Below are 20725 nucleotides of genomic sequence, written 5' to 3'. Positions count from 1 at the left end.
GCAGCCCACAGGACGTGCCGGTGCCGCTTGAAGATCTTCCTTCCTCTACCGGGCCTTGAGCATGCATCTGCGCATGCTCAAGGCCTTCTAATTCTCCCTCTTGCCGAGAATTCTTTGGAATTTTTTGCTGGCTGCACAGTGGTATATGCAGCAGTTATTGACTTGAGTTCCCATACCACATATGCTTTTGTTTGCTCCTTTTGCAGAAGCACTTCAATCAGACTGTCTCAAAAATTATGCCTTCCACCCACCATAGATGCTTTTCAGCTGTAATACTGTTCGCTATCAATGGGGTAAACCAGGGATGCCCACACTTTTTGGACTTGCGAGCTACTTTTAAAATGACCCAAGTCAAAATGATCTACCAACAATAAAATTTTAAAAAACAAAGCACACTGTACTAAACTAAACTAAACCTTAAGTTTATATACTGCATCATCTCCACGGAAGTAGAGTTTGGCACGGTTCGCAGAGAAAATGTGAATTATCATTTATATTACAGGGTTTTCAAAGAGGTCAAGGCAGATGACTTTATGCAATGTCACCTCAGTAACAACCATACAAAAATAGACAAATATACTCCCTCCCTTTTTACTAAACCACGATAGTAGTTTTTAGCGCAGGGAGCTGTGCTGAATGCCCCACGCTACTCTCGAAGCTCATAGGCTCCCTGTGCTAAAAACAGCTATTGTGGTTTAGTAAAAGGGGGCCATAGTGCAAAATATAGACAGCAGATATAAATTCTCAAAACGGACACATTTTGATCACTAAATTGAAAATAAAATAATTTATCCCAGGACAAGCAGGCAGGTATTCTCACTAGTGGGTGATGTCATCTGACAGAGCCCCGATGCAGACATCTCACAAGCATACTTGCTTGAAGAAACTTCAGAAGTTTCGAGATGCCCGCACCGCGCATGTGCGAGTGCCTTCTCGCCCGATGCACCGGGCGTGTCTCCTCAGTTCTTTTCTTTCCGCGGAGCTGAGAAGTTTTGCTTCAACTCTCTGCGCTGAGTGAACCCTTGTTCTTGCCTTCTAGTGCTCGTGGTTTTGAGTTTTTTTCTCTTATCGTGTGTTCTATTCTGTCGTTTTATTGTTTAAAAAAAAATAAAAAAAATTTTCCGTAGATTCGACCGGGTCGGCCGCGTGGCTGGGGCCCCGCTGCTTCGATCTAGCAGTGGAGCTTTTTCGGCCTATGTCCCGGCCTATTACCGGTTTTAAAAAGTGTATCAAGTGCCAGCGCGCAATTTTGTTGATGGACCCGCATCGACGCTGTTTACAGTGTCTTGGGCCTCAACATCTTCCGAAATCGTGCCAGCCTTGTTCCACTCTAACAGCATGTGCTTTCAAGCGTCGCTGTTTCGCCTGCCAAGCCGTCTCCCGACCCATGGCATGCTGCTTGGGAGGCGTCGACCCACCCTCCTCTTCGTTCTACAGCCTCCAGCCCCATCTACTCGTTGGAGGCCTCAGGGGAGCCATCTTCGCATCGTCGTTCCAGGTCCCCTTCGAGGAAGAGTGGGGGGCACCGCTCCAGACATTCTTCGAGGCATTCGTCCAGACATTCTACAGTCTCGCCTCAGAAGAAGCTTCCTCGTATGGTGTATTCGTCTTCGGATGTCTCGCCTCCTCCGGGCCCGGAGTTCGAGGATACCTTCAGATCGTTCTCCCCTTGTAGATCCCATGTCTCTTTGGATCAGGAGGCCTCTATTTCATCGAGTCCGTCTCAGCGTCCTGTGTTGGCGGACCAGCTGTCTTTTTCCTCCTTTCTGCGGCAGATGGCAGATGATCTCGACATCACCTTGGACTCGGGTTCCCGCTACTCCAAGGAGTACCTGGATACCATGCATCTGCCTCATCCTCCTGCTGAGTCTCTTCGCCTGCCTCTACTTCGGGAGGCGCATCTACCAGAACTCGATGATGGCTTCCCGAGTTCTCAATTACACCTTCCATTTTGCCACCTATTTGGAGTTCTTCCTTCCAGTGCTTCGGAAGTTTATGCCTTACATCGACTCTCAAGCTCGTTTTGAATACGAGGAGGTCATTGCCTCGCTGTCCCAGCTGCGTCTTCAATTGATGCAATCCTCATATGATGCGTTTGAGCTCTCGGCACGGGCTGCCGCCTTTTCTGTGGCCATGCGCCACTTGGCATGGCTTCGGACCATTGATATGGACCCGAACCTCCAGGACAGCCTTGCCAACGTCCCGTGTGCAGGTGCGGATTTGTTTGATGAATCCATCGAGACGGTGACGAAGAAGCTGTCGGACCATGAGAAGTCATTCCAGTCCATCCTTCGTCCGAAGCCTAAACCTACTCAGTCTCGACCTTCTCGACCTCCCTTGATATACCAACGGCGTTACACTCCCAGGCAGGCTCCTGCTGCGAGACAACTGGCGAAGAGACAGCCTCCGCAGAAGTCTCAACAAAAACCTCAGCCGTCTGCTGTTCCCAAGGCTCCTCAGCCTTTTTGACTCTCTTGTCGGGAGCATAACCAACACCGTTCTGCTATCCCCTGTCTTTCCAATTGGGAGTCGCCTCCATCATTTTTACCATCGATGGATGGCTATAACTACTGACCTTTGGGTCCTTACCATCATCAGGGAAGGATACTCTCTTCAGTTCCATCGGGTCCCCCCGGACCATCCTCCAAGAGAGTATCCTTCCAACTTGACCCAGACCGCTCTTCTTCTTCAGGAAGCTCAGGCTTTGCTCCGGCTTCGGGCCGTCGAGCCGGTCCCTGTGGACCAACAAAACTGGGGTTTCTACTCCTGGTACTTTCTTGTTCCGAAGAAGACGGGCGACCTGCGTCCTATTCTGGACCTCAGGGTGCTCAACAAGTTCCTGGTCAAGGAGAGATTTCGCATGCTGACCCTTGCTTCTCTCTACCCCCTCCTCGAGCAGAACGACTGGTTATGCTCTCTGGATCTAAAAGAGGCCTACACTCACATTCCCATTCATCCGGCCTCTCGCAAATTCCTCAGATTTGGGGTGGGACATCTTCATCTGCAGTATCGAGTGCTCCCTTTCGACCTGTCCTCGTCTCCAAGAGTTTTCACCAAGTGTCTGGTGGTGGTGTCTGGTGGTGGTGGCCGCTGCACTCCGGAACCATGGTCTTCAGGTGTTTCCCTACCTCAACGACTGGCTCATCAAAGCCGCCTCAGCTCCAGGGGTCATCTCGGCGACCCAAAGGACTATTTGGTTCCTGCAGAGTCTGGGGTTCGAGATCAACTTCCCAAAATCTCATCTGCAACCTACCCAGTCTCTTCTTTTCATCGGGGCAGTTCTGGATACTATCCAGCTCAGAGCATTCCTTCCTCCACAGCGCCTGGAAGCTCTTCTTCATCTCTGTCAGTCAGTGTCTTCTCGCCAGTCCATCTCAGCGAGACACATGATGGTTCTCCTGGGCCACTTGGCCTCTACGGTTCATGTGACTCCTTTTGCCAGACTTCACCTCAGAATTCCTCAGTGGACCCTGGCTTCTCAATGGACACAGGTGTCAGATCCTTTGACTCATCACATCCTGGTCACTCCTGCTCTTCAGCAGTCTCTACGTTGGTGGATGATCTCTTCCAATCTATCCAGAGGTTTGCTGTTTCACACTCCTCCCCATCAAAAGGTTCTCACAACCGATTCCTCAACTTATGCATGGGGGGCTCATCTGGATGGTCTTCGCACTCAAGGCTTCTGGACCAGTGCGGACCGGCTGTGCCATATCAATCTTCTGGAACTCAGGGCGATTTTCAATGCTCTTCAAGCTTTTCAACATCTGCTTCACGACCTGGTGGTCCTCATTCACACGGACAATCAGGTCGCCATGTATTATGTCAACAAGCAGGGGGGCAAGGGATCGGCCTCCCTCTGCCAGGAAGCTCTCAGAGTCTGGGATTGGGCGATTCGCCACAACACCTTCCTCAAAGCTGTCTACATTCAGGGAGCGGACAACTTAAGTCGTCTCCTCCAGCCTCACGAATGGACCCTCCATTCCAAGCCTCTTCATCAGATCTTCTCTCAGTGGGGGACGCCTCAGATAGACCTCTTTGCGGCTCCCCACAACTTCAAACTGTCTCAATTCTGCTCCAGGATCTACACTCCTCATCGCCTCGAGCCAGATGCCTTTCTTCTGGACTGGAGGAATCTCTTTCTATATGCGTTTCCTCCGTTTCCTCTCATTCAAAAGACTCTGGTCAAGCTGAAGTCCGACCATGCCACCATGATTCTGATAGCTCCTCGGTGGCCCAGACAGCCTTGGTACTCCCTTCTACTTCAACTCAGCAGCAGGGAGTCGTTCCTTCTTCCAGTGTTTCTTTCACTGCTTACTCAGCATCAAGGATCTCTGCTCCATCCCAACCTGCAGTCTCTCCACCTGACAGCTTGGTTCCTCTCAACGTAACTCCTCTCCAGTTTTCCAAAGCAGTGAGGGATGTGTTGGAGGCTTCCCGGAAGCCTGCTACAAGACAATGCTACTCCCAAAAATGGACTAGATTTTCTACCTGGTGTGTTTCTAATCGTAAGGAGCCTCAAGGAGCCTCCCTATCTTCTGTGTTGGACTATCTTCTGCACCTATCTCATTCTGGCCTCAAGTCTACATCGATACGAGTCCATCTGAGTACAATTGCGGCTTTCCATCAGCCTCTGCAAGGGAAACATCTCTCTGCTCATCCTGTGGTTTCCAGATTTATGAAAGGACTTTTCCATGTCAATCCTCCTCTCAAACCTCCTCCAGTGGTTTGGGACCTCAATGTTGTCCTTTCTCACCTTATGAAGCCTCCTTTTGAGCCTCTCAACAAGGCTCCGCTGAAGTTTCTCACTTGGAAAGTGGTTTTTCTTGTTGCCCTCACTTCTGCTCGCCGAGTCAGTGAGCTTCAGGCCTTAGTGGCGGATCCGCCTTTCACAGTATTCCATCATGACAAGGTGGTCCTCCGCACTCATCCGAAATTCCTGCCTAAAGTGGTCTCTGAATTTCATCTCAACCAATCCATAGTTCTTCCTGTGTTTTTTCCAAAGCCTCATTCTCATCCTGGAGAATCAGCTCTTCACACTCTGGACTGTAAACGTGCTTTGGCTTTCTACCTGGATCGCACCAAACCACACAGAACTGCTCCTCAACTTTTCGTCTCCTTTGATCCGAACAAGTTGGGACGCCCTGTATCGAAGCGTACCATCTCCAACTGGATGGCGGCTTGTATCTCTTCTGCTATGCCCAGGCTGGATTACCCCTTCCCTGTAAAGTCACAGCCCATAAGGTCAGAGCAATGGCGGCCTCTGTAGCCTTCCTCAGATCGACACCGATTGAGGAGATTTGTAAGGCTGCCACTTGGTCCTCGGTTCATACCTTCACTTCTCATTATTGTCTGGATACTTTCTCCAGACGGGATGGACAGTTTGGCCAAACAGTATTGCAAAATGTATTCTCCTAAGTTGCCAACTCTCCCACCATCCCATTGGGGTTAGCTTGGAGGTCACCTACTAATGAGAATACCTGCCTGCTTGTCCTGGGATAAAGCAATGTTACTTACCATAACAGTTGTTATCCAGGGACAGCAGGCAGCTATTCTCACGTCCCACCCACCTCCCCTGGGTTGGCTTCTCTGCTAGCTATCTGAACTGAGGAGACACGCCCGGTGCATTGGGCGGGAAGGCACTGGCGCATGCGCGGTTCGGGCATCTCGAAACTTCTGAAGTTTCTTCAAGCAAGTATGCTTGTGAGACGTCCGCATCGGGGCTCTGTCGGATGACATCACCCACTAGTGAGAATAGCTGCCTGCTGTCCCTGGATAACTGTTACGGTAAGTAACATTGCTTTTTCCTACCTTTGTTGTCTGGTGATTTCATGAGTCTCTGGTTGCATTTTCTTCTTCTGACTGTGCATCCAGTATTTCTTCCCTTCTTTCAGCCTGCTGTATGCTTCCAGATCTCATTCCCTCCACCAACTTTTTCTTCCTCTGCCCCCACCCCTTTCTTTCTTTCTGTCTGTCTGTCTTTCTTTGTCTCCCTGTCCCCCTTTCTTTCTGTCTGTCTTTCTCTCCATGCCCATTTTCTTTCTGTCTCCCTGTCCCCACTTTCTTTCTTTTTCCCTTCTTTCTTTCTGGCTCCCTGCTCCCCCTTCTTTCTGTCTCCCTGCCTGCTCCCAAGCCACTGCCGCAGCCATTGGGGAACAGGCCTCCAAACCACCGCCGCCCCAAGCTCTCCCTGCTTCCTCACGCAGAAGCGTCGGCTGACCAGCATTCCTCTCCCTGACATCATTTCTGAAGTCAGAAAGGAAGTTCCAGGCCAGCCAGGCAGCGATTGGCTGGCCCGGAACTTCCTCTTCGACATCAGAATTGACGTTGGGTGGGGAAAGTTGGTCGTCTTGACGCTTCTGAGTCGGGAAGCAAGTAGAATGCAAAGGTAACATGATCAACTCGCGTTGCCTTCGCGATCTATCGGTCGATCACGATCGACCTTTTGGGCACCCCTGGGGTAAACCAATTGAAGGATGACAGAAATTAAACCACCCCCCTTCTTTGTATTTTTTATTAAAGCGAATTGGACCCAAGATGTTGGATCATGAAGGAAAGGAAGTTCCAGGAAACAGGGGTTACAAATATTTTGGAGCAGCGAAAGATTTACCTGGTGTCCGGGAGCTATTTGAGAAAGAACGTAAGTAACAGGTTTTTTTAGTTGAATTATCTTCGTGGATAATGACAGGTTTGCTAGCTGGAGCTTATATATTATAAATCTAAGACTTTAACAGGATGAATTGGAGGAGGACAGCCAATTAATATTTGAACCAATTAAGATTGGCTAGATGTCATTTTTTCCCCGTTAGGATTAATACTTATATTCAGAAGCCGAGAATTTTGCTTTTGGGCCATGGTTTTGTGGGCCCTAAGGAATTGAGAATGCCGTCGTTCACGGGGGAGTTGACCATGTTTATTAGAGACAAGTTTTTGAATCTGGAACAACAGTCTACTGGTTAGGAGGGTAGCTATTACAGATGTTGCTAGAATTGGGGAGGAGTATCGGCTGATGTTTCAGGAGTTTTACTCAATTCTTGCTTTATGCCAGCAAACCCAGCCCCGACTGTGGTGTTCAGGGAGTGTTCAGATTCATGTTTGACTGTTCAGCACAGAATATTGGTGCAGTATTAGAAGCAAGCATTGTTGAAAAAGGAAGAATTGTGTAGCGAGAGTTGTGAGAACTATTGCCCTATATCTAATTGAGTTCTTTTTGGAGGAAACAGAGGTTGGCTTGAGGGCCTGTCTGACTTTAGAAGGGACTCGTATACAAAGAGCCTAGAGAAGAGGAGACTTAGAGGGGATATGATAGAGACTTATAAGATCATGAAGGGCACAGAGAGAGTAGAGAGGGACAAATTCTTCAAACTTTCAAAAAATAAAAGAACAAGAGGGCACTCGGAAAAGTTAAAAGGGGACAGATTCAAAACGAATGCTAGGAAGTTTTTCTTTACCCAACGTGTGGTGGACACCTGGAATGCACTTCCAGAGGACGTTATAGGGCAGAGTACGGTACTGGGATTTAAGAGAGGATTGGACAATTTCCTGCTGGAAAAGGGAATAGAAGGGTATAAATAGAGGATTATTGCTCAGGTCCTGGACCTGTTGGGCCGCCGCGTGAGCGGATTGCTGGGCAAGATGGACCTCAGGTCTGACCCAGCAGAGGCATTGCTTATGTTCTTATGTCAATGTTGGTGTCTTTGTTAGATGAGATTTATAACTAGGGGGATAAGGAGAAGACCGTCTGAATTCTATTGATCCGAGTTCTGCATTAGCCCAGTAGGTCTGTGAGGATGATGAATTTATTTGTTGGAATCTATAAAATGAAGTTTCAGGATCAGTAGTCTGAGGAGACTTAGAGGGGATATGATAGAGACTTACAAGATTATGAAAGGCATAGAGAGAGTAGAGAGGGACAGATTCTTCAAACTTTCAGAAAATAAAAAAACAAGAGGGCATTCGGAAAAGTTGAAAGGGGACAGATTCAAAACGAATGCTAGGAAGTTCTTCTTTACCCAACGTGTGGTCGACACCTGGAACGCGCTTCCAGAGGACGTTATAGGGCAGGGAACAGTATCGGGGTTTAAGAAAGGATTGGACAATTTCCTGCTGGAAAAGGGGATAGAAGGGTATAGATAGAGGTTTACTACATAGGTCCTGGACCTGTTGGGCCGCCGCGTGAGCGGACTGCTGGGCGCGATGGACCTCAGGTCTGACCCAGCAGAGGCATTGCTTATGTTCTTATGTTCTTATCCCCTTTCTTATTTAATGTTTGTTGTCTTTGGTGAGGTGGTTTGACTTCTGTTTTTATGCTTATGCTGATGTTCAGCTTATTTTACTGATTGTTGGAGATGGGACTAGTCAACAGGTTGAGGTATCTCAATGAATGATGACATTGGATGATTGGTTTGTCTTAAGTGCTTTGTTTTGATATTGATTAGAGAATGACACAGTGACAGAATTCATCACCATTTCTGTCCCCGCAGATAACCACGGGAAACCATCTCCATGTCATTCTTTAAGGAGAGCGGGTAGAATCAGAGTATGAATGGACACAGCCACTGACCTTCAAACTTTGCATTGAAGAATGACGGTGTAGAAGGACTGAGGTTGAGATAGACACTAAAGAATGACAGTCTCTGGTATCCAGAGCTGATACTGCGATGTCATAATGCTTTATTCCACCAATAAGAGCCAACCTCTTCGGTGATGTCACAATGGTTTCATTATCCCTCACTTGGTTCATATAAGAATCAGAGTAAGAATGGGCAGAGCCACTGACCCTCAAGCCTTGCATTGAAGAATGCCAGTGTAGAAGGACTGAGGTTGAGATAGACACTAAAGAATGACAGTCTCTGGTATCCAGAGCTGATACTGTGATGTCATAATGCTTTATTCCACCAATAAGAGCCAACCTCATCGGTGATGTCGCAATGGCTTCATTATCCCTCACTTGGTTCCTATAAGAATCAGAGTATATACAAGGGGCGTGGCTTGGACACGCATGAGGAAGGTCGGCTAACAGAAGAGCTCCGTAAAAAAAAGTCCGTGAAAGAACAAAAAGTCGCAAAAAATTTGAAGATTTAAGAATTATCTTCATGATAAATAAAGAAAAAAACGCAATGGCGTCAGGAAAACAAAACAAAAACGATTTGCAGTCTCGGGTAGCAGCAAAAGAGCGAAGCCAGAACAAGAGACGGGTTTAAAAACTGGAGATTCGGAAGTAATGAAAGAACTGAAAGAAATCAAAGAAATGCTTTCAATTCTCACTAAAAAAGTTACCGAATTAACTGATGATGTTTCAACATTAAATAAAAAGATGGATCTAATAGAGCTAAAATCTAATGATTTAGAAGAAAGAATGATAACAGTGGAAGAGGAAATACTCAACAACAAAATTGAAAAAAAGAAAATTGAAACACTTACTAAAGAGTTGGAGGATTACTCGAATCATGAGAGAAGGAGCAATGTTCGTCTGATAGGTCTGCCGGAAGGAGCAGAAAAAGGAAATCCGGTGGCCTTTATCGAAAACTTACTACCAAAACTACTTCCTCTAAAAACCAAATATCCCATAGAGATAGAAAGAGCACATAGAGTGCCGACAAAAAGATCAGAAAAATATCAAGGTCCAAGGCCACTGATCTTTAAGCTGTTGCGACACCAACAGGTTATAGAAATATTTCAACTTGCAAAACAAAATAAGGGATTACAATATCAAGATGCCCGTATTCATTTTGTCCCGGATTTCGCAAAAAACACCGCGATTAAAAGAAAGAAGCTGTTAGATTTGAGACCACAACTACGAGAGATGGGTGCAAAGTTTGGTCTAGTATACCCAGCAAATATGAAAGTGACCATTGCAAATAAAACCTTAACTTTTGATAATGCAGAAGAGCTACAAAAATTTATACAAAACCAGGAAATGCCAATGTCACCTTAATCTTTTCTTTAATATAAGTTGAATATTTTAATTGTCAAATTTTAGGAATATTATATGGTACTAGTCGTTAAGCCCGTTACATTAACGGGTGCTAGAATTTATGTCTGTCTGTATTTTTCTTTCTGTCTCTTTCCTCCCTCCATTTCCCTGTGTAGCGCTGTCTCTGCTTTCTTCCTCAGTCTGCACTCTCAAGCTGTAACATTACTGCTTAGCTTTTTCTCCCTGCAAGCATCTCTGCTCTCTTTCTCATCCCCAGTCTCTTTGCTATTTTTCTCTTCTTGCAGGGGTCTCTGCTCTCCTTTCTCTATATGTTCCTGATTCCTGCAAACTTCTGTTTTCTCTGTATGCTCTTGATCCTGTGTTTCCCTGTAGGTGTCTTTACCCTTTTTTTATTTTTTTATTCCTTTTTCATGTATGGTTGATTTATTAAAAGTTTTTTTATTTTTCCTATTTGTTGCATGCCTGTCTCCTTGGCCGCTGTATGTTTCTAATTTTTTGCTTTGTGTGTTTGTTTGTGTTTTTTTGCTGATTGTCTACTTGGTCGCTGTCAGTCTGTCTGTCTCATTGGCTGCTGTATGTCTGTATGCCTTTTTTTCAGTCTAACTCCTTGGCCACTGTATGTCTGGAAGGTTTTTTTTCCTGAATTTATCCTTGGGCATTGTAATTTTTATTTTTTTCTGTTTGTCTCCTTGGCTGTTTGTATTTTTTTGCTGTCTCTCTGTCTGTCTACTTGGACGCTGTATGTAAGTATGTCTGTCTCCTTGGCTGCTGTATGTCTGTTTGTCATTTTTTTTCCTGTGTCTCTCTCTCCTTGTCCTCTGTGTTTTGTTATTTTTTCAATCTGTCTCTTTAGCCCCCTGTCCTTCTGTGAGTGTCTGTGTCACTCTCTCTCCTTGTCCTCTGTGTTTTGTTATTTTTTCAATCTGTGTCTTTAGCCCCCTGTCCTTCTGTGACTGTCTGTGTGTCTCTCTCTACTTGTGCACTGTTGTTTGTTTGTTTTTTTCAATCTCTCTTTAGCTCCTGATCCCCTCTCACTGACCCTTGATCCCCTCTCACTGACCCTTGCGCGACTGCATGTAATTCCGGTTAGGTTTCCATGGCAACCCTGCTCGCGGGTCTGTGAGTGTAGGGCCGTTTTGTCGGGTCTGGCGGCGCCGGGTTGGGAAGAGTCCTGGCTCCTTTTTTGGTTTGGGCCCGTGCAGAGGGGCTCAACAGCGCACAACCACCTTTCCTTCCCTCCCTCCATCAGGTGCAGTGCAGCTCCACCAATGTTAAAAGCAGCCGCGTTGAAATCGGAGCCCTGCCACTGCCGTAGCACTTTCCCCTCTGCCTTGGTCCCGCCCCTTCTCTGACATATGGGACCGCGGCAGAGGGAACTTGTTACGGTGGCGGCAGGGCTCCAATTTCAAAGCAGCTGCTTTTAACATAGGCGGAGCTGAACTGTACCTGATGGAGGAAGGGAAGGAACGGTGGGGCAAATTTGGTCAACGGCAGGAATTGTTTGGCGGACCAAGCACCGTGAAACCGTGAGGAAGGCCGCCGCAGCCTCGCAGCTAGGTAGGGGGACAACAATGGCGCTTATGCTCAAGCCCCCGCCGCAGCTCCTCTCTCGATCCTGGTGCGGTTCGAGAGAGGATTCGTGGCGGCGGCTTGAGCATAAGCGCGATTGTTGTCCAAGTTGCCGAGTTTGGTGACGTAAACCCGCGCATGCGCACTAAAAAAAACGGGACGGATCAGGGAACACGTTTTTTTTAGTGCGCATGCGCGTCCTATCATTTTATTATATTAGATAAGCAAATAATAATAATATTGTTTTTTCCATACTAACGATTTAGAACGTTTTTAATTCTGTTCAAAATTTCACTTCAACGATCTTTCTACTACAGCTAAAGAGAAGATAAACATTCTATATTGGAATGATTATGATAATTTAACACCTGAAATTTAAGGATCTCAGACAATAAGTAATATAATAATATAAACAAGTAAGAATATAAAAGTTAATATGGGAATGCTATAAAATCTTTAAATTTAGTATCAGAAAATTGAAACGTACAATACTAATTGTTATTAACATTGAAAGAAAACGTAATAAAAAAGTTCTAAAGATTAAATGCGATTTGTTTTACGAACCGGAGCTTCCTTCCTTTAAACTTGAATGCAAGAATGTATGAGGGTATGTATATATGTATGAATATCTACTTCTTAAAATTAGTGGCAGGGAAAAAAAAATACTACCGTGTTTCCCCGATGATAAGGCAGGGCCATCAAATAAGACAGCCCCCCCTTTTTAGAAAAAATTGTAAAATAAGGCACCCCCCCCGCAAATAAGCCACCCACCGATACCTGCACTTACCCGAATCGGGTGGTACGGTGGGTGACTCCGTGTGGTCCCTCCGTCTACCGCGGGGGTCGGCAACCCGCGGCTCCAGAGCCGCAAGCGGCTCTTTTCCACCTTTGCCGTGGCTCCGGTAGTGTGTCACGCAGGCATGCAACTTACAAGTCCGGCGTCGCGGCGGGAAATAGCCATGCTGAGCAGTGAGCTCAGCACGTACACAGATGAAAGCCTTGCTTGCTGATTGGTCCGGCAGCCGTGCCGCCGGACCAATCAGCAAGCAAGGCTTTCATCTGTGTAGTGCTGAGCTCACTGCTCAGCATGGCAATTTCCCGCCGCGACGCCGGACTTGTAAGATGCATGCCTGAAAAAGAAATTATCCTGGCCGGGGTCGGTGTCATGCTCCGGAGATCTACAGCCTTCCTATCTCCCTCTCCCTTCTACCTGCTTCCGGCCACATCCCCTGCTCCGCGGCTCTCTTCGGCAACTCAGCAGCAGCGATCGACACAAGCTTCTGACGTCGGGGCCTACCCTCTGCGAGTCCCGCTTGTTTCAACTTCCTTTTTCCACAAAGGCGGGACTCGTAGAGGGAAGGCCTCGATGTCGGTAGCTTGTCTTGATCACCGCTGCTGACAAGTTGCTGAAGAGAGCCGCGGAGCAGGGGGGTGTTGCCAGGTGCAGGTAGAAGGGAGAGGGCCAGATGCAGGACTTGTGGGTGAGGGAGCAGAAGAGAGAGAGAAAGAGAGAGGGGAGGGAAACAAAAGGAAATATTTCATACTGGGCTGGGCCGGAGTGGAGGGAGGGTGGAAAGATTCTAGCTACAGGGTGCAGTAACAAAGGAAAAGGGGGGGAAAGCTGAAAATGGAGATAGTGACACAAAGAAGAGAAAGGGTAAGCAGGACCTACTGAATAAGGATAGAGATACAGAGGGGACATGAAAGGGTAAATAAGGCATCCCCCCGAAAATAAGCCCTAGAGCATATTTTGGCCTTCCAAAAAAAATAAGACAGTGTCTTACCATCGGGGAAACACGGTACTAAATTTTTATGTTCATTGCAACTACAAATCCCAGACATCTCTATGAAAGGAACTAGATGAAAGAAGATCTCAAAAAATCGGAAGGATGACGAATAACAGGATTAAGTATTTTTCTTGACTTGATATTAAAGGATTACATCGGAATACCATAAAATAAAATCTTCCAAAAAGATCAGACATTACAGAAGATAAATATGAAAGGAAAAGAAGTAAAGAACGAATAATAAACTAAAAATAGATCGACGTTGGAACCGGAACTCACTCGGACTATATAGATTTGTGAAAAGAAAAGGAAAACATACTGGTTATAGAAATATCAAGAGGACATGAAGGAAAATAATAATTAATTGAAAGAATAACGAAGATGGAACTGATACTTCATTGACTTTCATAAACTTCAAAACAGAGAAAAATTTGACATTATAAACATAAAAATGTGATCAGGAAGTATGATATACGAATGAGGTATGCATCTGCTTTTGAAGGAGGGGAGCTCTGGATTGAAGAGATTTATCGTATGCTTAGCTTCATATTTCTGAAACGTTCTCTGAATTTCAAAGATAAGTACTATAGAAACCAATAATTGATTGGATTTAAGTTAATGAAAGAAAAATTTCATTTTACTATGAGGGAGGAAAGAGACAGAAAGAAAAATACAGACATAAATTCTAGCACCCGTTAATGTAACGGGCTTAACGACTAGTATAAGTATAATATGAATATAAAGAGATATATTATTTCATATATTTATATATGATTTAAAATAACATGAAGAACAGAAATGGAATTTATAAAGGTGATTTATATGAAATATAATAAGGAACTCAAATTATATTTCAAATTATCTGAATCAATACATTTATAATAAAATATGTAAATATTGAAATGGGTAGATAATAATATAATTTAAAGAGTATAATTAAAATTGGAAAAAAAAACCAACCTGTTTAAATGTTATAAGGAATGTTAATGAAAATATTAATTTTCTTTAATAATATTTGAAATATTTGTGACTTAATTTTTGATTCTTAACAGGAACTGGACTTTTGTGGAGTGTTTTGATACCGATCTAAAATGCGTGTTGCCAAGTATTCACAGCTAATATTGGGGGGGATGGGAGGGAAAAAAGGGAGGAGAGGGAGGGAAGGAATGGGAAGAATATATTATTACAATGTGTGGATATCTGATCGCAATAGTCATATGATTTTATGTCAAATTTTAACTATAAATGTAAATGGATATTAAAATTTTTACAATTAATGTCAATGGTTTAAACCATCCTATCAAAAGAAAGAAATTATTAGGATTTCTCCACAAGCAAAACGCAGATATTTATTTCATACAAGAGACACATCTTTCAGATACTGAATCTAGGAAGCTAACAGGGGGTTGGATATCAAAATGTTTTTATTCACCTGCTTTAGGGAAAAAGGCAGGAGTAGCGATCCTGATAAATAAGAAATGCAATGCTGATTTTAAGTTAATAAATTTTGATCCTTCAGGAAGGTGGGTACATATTAAAATGGTTCTGGGAAATACAACCCTAGATTTATTTAATCTTTATGCTCCTAATTCGAACCAAATGGAGTTTTTCAATCAAATTTAACAGATATTATTACCACTGGCTGCTTCTAATTTAGTAGTAGCTGGAGATTTCAATGCTGTAATGGATCCAATTTTGGACAAAAAACCAAGTAAATTTATAAAATCTTTAGGATTAGATAATCTGGTACAATCTTGTAATTTAATAGATATATGGCGTATTCTTTATTTTAATGATCGGAAATATTCATTTTGTTCTCAGGTCCATAAGTCTTTCTCACGAATTGATTATATATTTGTCTCTAATAACATTGCGCAGCGTGTATTAAATGCAGTTATTGATCCCATTATAATTTCAGATCATGCTGGTGTGTGGATTAACCTTCAGAATTATGACATTGATCAATTTAACTCAATATGGAGATTTAATAATGCTTTACTAGCAGACTCGAATTTCATAGAAGATCTTAAATTAAAAACGCAAGAATTTTTTCAAATTAATGATTCAGATAACATTAATATTGAGATTCTATGGGACGCTTTTAAAGCAACAATGAGAGGAAATATTATTTCATATTCAGCTTTTATTAAAAAACAACTTAAAAACCAATTTGATGATATGGAAAAACAAATTAAAATTTTAGAAAATAAATTAATTGAGAAATGGGAAAACAATACACTACAAGAGTTATTAAAAGTAAAGGTTAAATATAATGAGATTTCTTCTCAAATTGTGAGGAAAGATATATTTTATAAACAAGTGCAATTCTATGGCAACTCAAATAAAGCTGGAAAATTATTAGCAAATTTTATTAAAGCAAAGAAAAGAAAATCCAAGATTATTACAATTAAAGACACACAAGGTAATACACACACCAACACTAAAAATATTTTAACACAATTTCTTGATTTTTATAAAGAATTATATTCTTCTAATTCTTATGAAAAGAAAGAACAAGATGGAATAACTTTCTTAAATTCATTTATTGGGACAAATGTTCCGGATCATATAAAAAGAAGTTTAGAAGAACCTATATCTTTAAAAGAAATAGAAACAGCATTGAAGTCTCTTAGAGTTGGATCCGCTCCAGGTGGAGATGGATATACTGTTGAATTTTATAATTCATTTCAAAATATTATTTTACCATATCTGTTAAAATTGTATCAATATCAAATGAATAATGGTAATATATCAGGTACTATGGCAGAATCGATAATTATTGTCTTACCAAAACCAAACAAGGATCCTACTCTGGTTTCAAATTACAGGCCTATATCATTATTAAATGTAGACAATAAACTAATTGCTAAAGTATTAGCAATAAGACTGGCAAAAGCTCTTCCTTTTATTATTGATGTACACCAAACATGATTTATTGCTAAAAGACATTCATCAAATAATACTAGACTAGCATTTCACTCATTAAATTTAGCAAAAAATATTAATGATCCAGCTTTTCTAGTTTCTTTAGATGCAGAAAAAGCTTTTGATAGAGTGGAATGGACTTTTATGTATCAAGCTTTAGAATGGTTTGTTATAGGCCCCGGTTTTGTTAAAATGATTCAGACATTGTATAGCTCTCCTGCAAGATTATATATTAATAATAATTTATCAGATAGATTTAACTTGTGTAGGGGAGTTAGACAAGGATGCCCTTTGTCTCCATTACTTTTTGATGTTGTTCTAGAACCTTTATTAATTGCAATAAATAAAACTAAGGATATAAAGGGAATCACGTTTTCCAACTGGGAATTTAAACTTTCAGCCTATGCTGATGATATTTTATTATATTTAATAAAACCGGAGACTATTATTCCATGTATACTTAATTTTTTTTTTTTATAACAAAATTACTATTTACTCAATCAAAATTAAAGTCCCAAAATTTGAGATCCAAGATGTTCCTGAGTGAGAAACTATTTAAAGGAAAAAGAGAAATTCAAATTACAAATTAGGCGGTCAGATGAGAATGGACCAAGAGTAAATTTATGCATTTAGATTTTCTTGATCCCCTTCAAGGCCCCTCCTGGAGAGAAATCCTGTCAGCTGCGAAGGTTCAAAGAAAATCCATGTATACTTAATTTATTAGAGAAATTCGGTAAATTTTCAGGATATAAAATTAATTGGAATAAATCTGAAGTCCTCCTAATTAATGTTCATTGTACCAAAGGACTATTTGATTCATATTCATTTATCTGGAAAGATGATGGTTTAAAATACTTAGGAATTATGATCAAAAATACAATTGAAGACACAGTCAAAGAGAATGAAAAACTTTTATTAAGAAAAATAACAGAAATGTGTGAGCAATGGAATCCTTTACATCTTTCTTGGTGGGGAAGAATTCAAACAATTAAAATGATGATTTTGCCTGTGGTTTGCTACCAAATGAGTATGATACCAATATTTTTTCAGGGGTCATTTTATAAAAAATTAAATAATATTCTCACAAAATTTGTTTGGTTTGGGAAAAGACCCAGAATTGCTTTAGTATCTTTACAAAGACCAATTGTGGAGTGAGGGGTAAATTTTCCAAATTTTTATAGGTACCATCAAGCCTATATTTTAAGACAGGGAATGTATTGGATCCTCCCAGATCTCATGGAAAATGTACCAGATTGGTTGTATTTAGAATGGCGGCTCCTGTTTCCATTACATTTAGAACATTTAATTAGCATAACAATGCCTAGAAGATATAAAGACAACAGAATCATTTCAGATACATAGAAAATATTAAGATATATAAGTAACCTATCACCAGAACCAATAACTAAATCACTTAATCAATCTATTTGGGTAAACTCCAGGATCAAAATTGGCGGATTTAAAATCGTCTGGAAACAATGGATAATTGCAGGTATACGGACATTGAAAGATGTCATTTCAGAAGGATCATTGCTTAGTTTTTCACAATTGCAAAATAAATTTGGACTAAATAAAACACAATATTTTAAATGGTTGCAATTGAAGCATGCCATTCAGGTAGGGTTCCCTGAATGGAAAGATCTTAATACTCAATATAGTCTGCAGGTTTTATGTTTTCAGGCAAGTTTCAAGTTTTATTGAATTTGATAAATCGCCTATTTCGTACTAAGCGAGCAACAATTAAAAAAAAAAAAAATGCTGTACATTCTAATCCCAACTGGACCAGAATTCAAGTGTTCGTGGGATCGTAATAGCAGGGCAGGAGCAAGGTGGGGTATACAAGTTCAGCCGTCAAAGGTACAAAAAGAGGTACAAAAAGAAAAAAAAACAACAAAACATCTGACAGACAAACTAGAAAAACAATGGGAAGGGGTAAAGTAGGTTAAAGTTACATAGTACATTTCTCGGAGGAGAAGAAAGTGAAAATATGATAGAGGAAAAAACATTAGGATTGGGGATTTAGAAAAGTCGTATTGAGAGATAGTTAAAAATGATTAAAAAATTAAAAATAATAATAAGAGAGAAAGTTTTAAATATTAAAAGAAGTTTTAAAAAGAAAAGTTTTTAAGTTAGATTTAAATAGGTTCAGGTCTTTGATTTCTCTAATATGTAGAGGAAGGGCATTCCAAGTTAGAGGGGCCATGACTGATTTCTTGGGACACCAAGCCGCAAAATGGTATAAATTAATATATGGATTTCTAAATAAAAAAAAGAAAACTGGACTTAGGGATATTTGGAGTATTGAGATTGGACAGATAATTTCTGCATCTCAATGGCCAAGATTCTGGTCCTGGAGATTAAGATCTACAAAGTCAGCATCTATGAGTCAAACATGGATATTTTTATTACATAGAGTGTTATGGACCCCGACGCACCTGCAAAAAATAGATAGTACTAGATCCAATAGATGCTGGCATTGTAAAATAGAAGTAGGGACATTAGATCATTTACTTTTTTTTTGTCCCTGTATAAAGGCCTTTTGGAATTTAATTTGGCCCCAAATTAACAAATTACTAGAAAATCATGTAGGTCTTTCATATGACACAATACTATTTGGTACTGCAATGAGAACACAAAGTCCAATATCAGCTAATAATAATAAACTGCTTTTAATTTTGACAGGAGTCGCAATACAGTGGTGCCTCACACAACGAACTTAATTCGTTCCAGGAGCAAGTTTGTTATGCGAAAAGTTCGTTATGTGAAACGCGTTTTCCCATAAAAATACATGTTAAAAAAAATAATTCGTTCTGCAGCATAAAATATGCTAAGATGACATAAAAAAAGATAAATTTGTGAAAATGGTGAAAATGGTGGTCTTGCTGAGGCCAAACTCTTTGACGAGGTCACACTGTTTTACCCCACATTCACTCCTTCTAATTATTTCCCGTTTCATTTCAACAGAAATCACCTTCCTGTTTTTTTTAGAAGCCATGATATATAAAAAATATTGAGTTTATCTTAAAAGGACGACTGTATACAGTGAGAGAGGGCAGTTAAGTGCAGTGACTAACGACTGCCTGCAGTGCCTGCGCGGAAGGATGCAATACATCGGCAGCTCGGGCGACTTCGTTGTGTGAAACGAAGTTCGTTGTGTGAAACGAAGTTCGTTGTGTGAAACGAAGTTCGTTGTGTGAAGTTCGTTGTGTGAAACGAAGTTCGTTGTGTAAATCAAGACATGAAGTTCGTTGTGTGCAGCGTTCGTTGTGCGAGGCGTTCGTTATGCGAGGCACCACTGTACAACAAATCACTCAAAATTGGAAGGACTACACCAAGTTAGATTATACATTCTGGTGGAACTCGGTTTGTCATATATACAAAATGGAGAAAGTAATAGCGTTACAACAAGGGAATATACATAAATTTAAGAAAATATGGGATCCATTGACTAAATATTCTAATGATCAGATATCTTAACACATTGATAATATTATTAAAGGGTTAGGGTGGGATATAAAGAATTCTTGTATATAAATATGGAAAAAAAAAATAAAAGGGGTGGGTTACATTATTTATGATAAGATATAGTAAATATATTTATAATAATTATGAAATAATCAAATATAATATATGTGAAATATTTATTGTATGAATATAAAATTATAAATAAAAATTAAAAAAAAAAAAAAAGAATCAGAGTATGAATGGGCAGAGCCACTAACCCTCAAGCCTTGCATTGAAGAATGCCGGTGTAGAAGGACTGAGGTTGAGATAGACACTAAAGAATGACAGTCTCTGGTATCCAGAGCTGATACTGTGATGTCATAATGCTTTATTCCACCAATAAGAGCCAACCTCATCGGTGATGTCGCAATGGCTTCATTATCCCTCACTTGGTTCCTATAAGAATCAGAGTATGAATGGGCAGAGCCACTGACCCTCAAGCCTTGCATTAAAGAATGCCAGTGTAGAAGGACTAGGGCTGAGAGAGACAATAAAGAATGGCACCAGATGGTTAGAACATAAGACCATAAGTGTTGCCATAGTTGGACAGACTGAAGATCCATCAAGCCTAGTATCCTGTTTCCAACAGTGGCCAATTCAGGTTACAAGTACCTGCCAGAACCCCAAAGAATAGCAACATGCCAGAACTGAGATTGTGATGTCATAATGCCTCATTCCACCAATGCCTTAAGAGCCAACTTCAACAATGATGTCACAATGGCTTCATTATTCTGAACTTGGCTTATATAAGAATCAGAGTATGAATGGGCAGAGCCACTGACCCTCAAGTCTTACATTGAAGAATGCTGGTGTAGAAGGTCTAAGGTTGAGATAGACTCTAAAGAATGACATGGGATTGTTTCCTGTGGTTATCAGTGATGAATTTTGTTACCTTGTCATTCTCTAATATACTCGCTCCTCCATTTCTCTACTTTCTGACTCCAAATTCTTTGTTCTGGATTTAAATATGAATGGGCAAACTTTCCCGGTCCGAATCCCGCAAAGT

General features: G+C 41.5%; 1 protein-coding gene across 1 annotated transcript in view; it reads left to right on the top strand.

Annotated features, from left to right (window-relative positions):
• LOC117351304 (pre-mRNA-splicing factor ISY1 homolog) overlaps nt 1-20725 on the top strand; it is a 57581-nt gene that overhangs the window by 27806 nt on the left and 9050 nt on the right. Inside the window, exon 7 of the mRNA XM_033926433.1 lies at nt 6520-6637. Coding sequence (XP_033782324.1) covers nt 6520-6637 — 118 coding nt within the window. The remainder of the gene's footprint in view (nt 1-6519; nt 6638-20725) is intronic.

Source organism: Geotrypetes seraphini, chromosome 17, assembly GCF_902459505.1.
Source record: "Geotrypetes seraphini chromosome 17, aGeoSer1.1, whole genome shotgun sequence".
NCBI lineage: Eukaryota > Metazoa > Chordata > Amphibia > Gymnophiona > Dermophiidae > Geotrypetes > Geotrypetes seraphini.
This window is presented reverse-complemented; position numbering and strand designations above follow the sequence as displayed.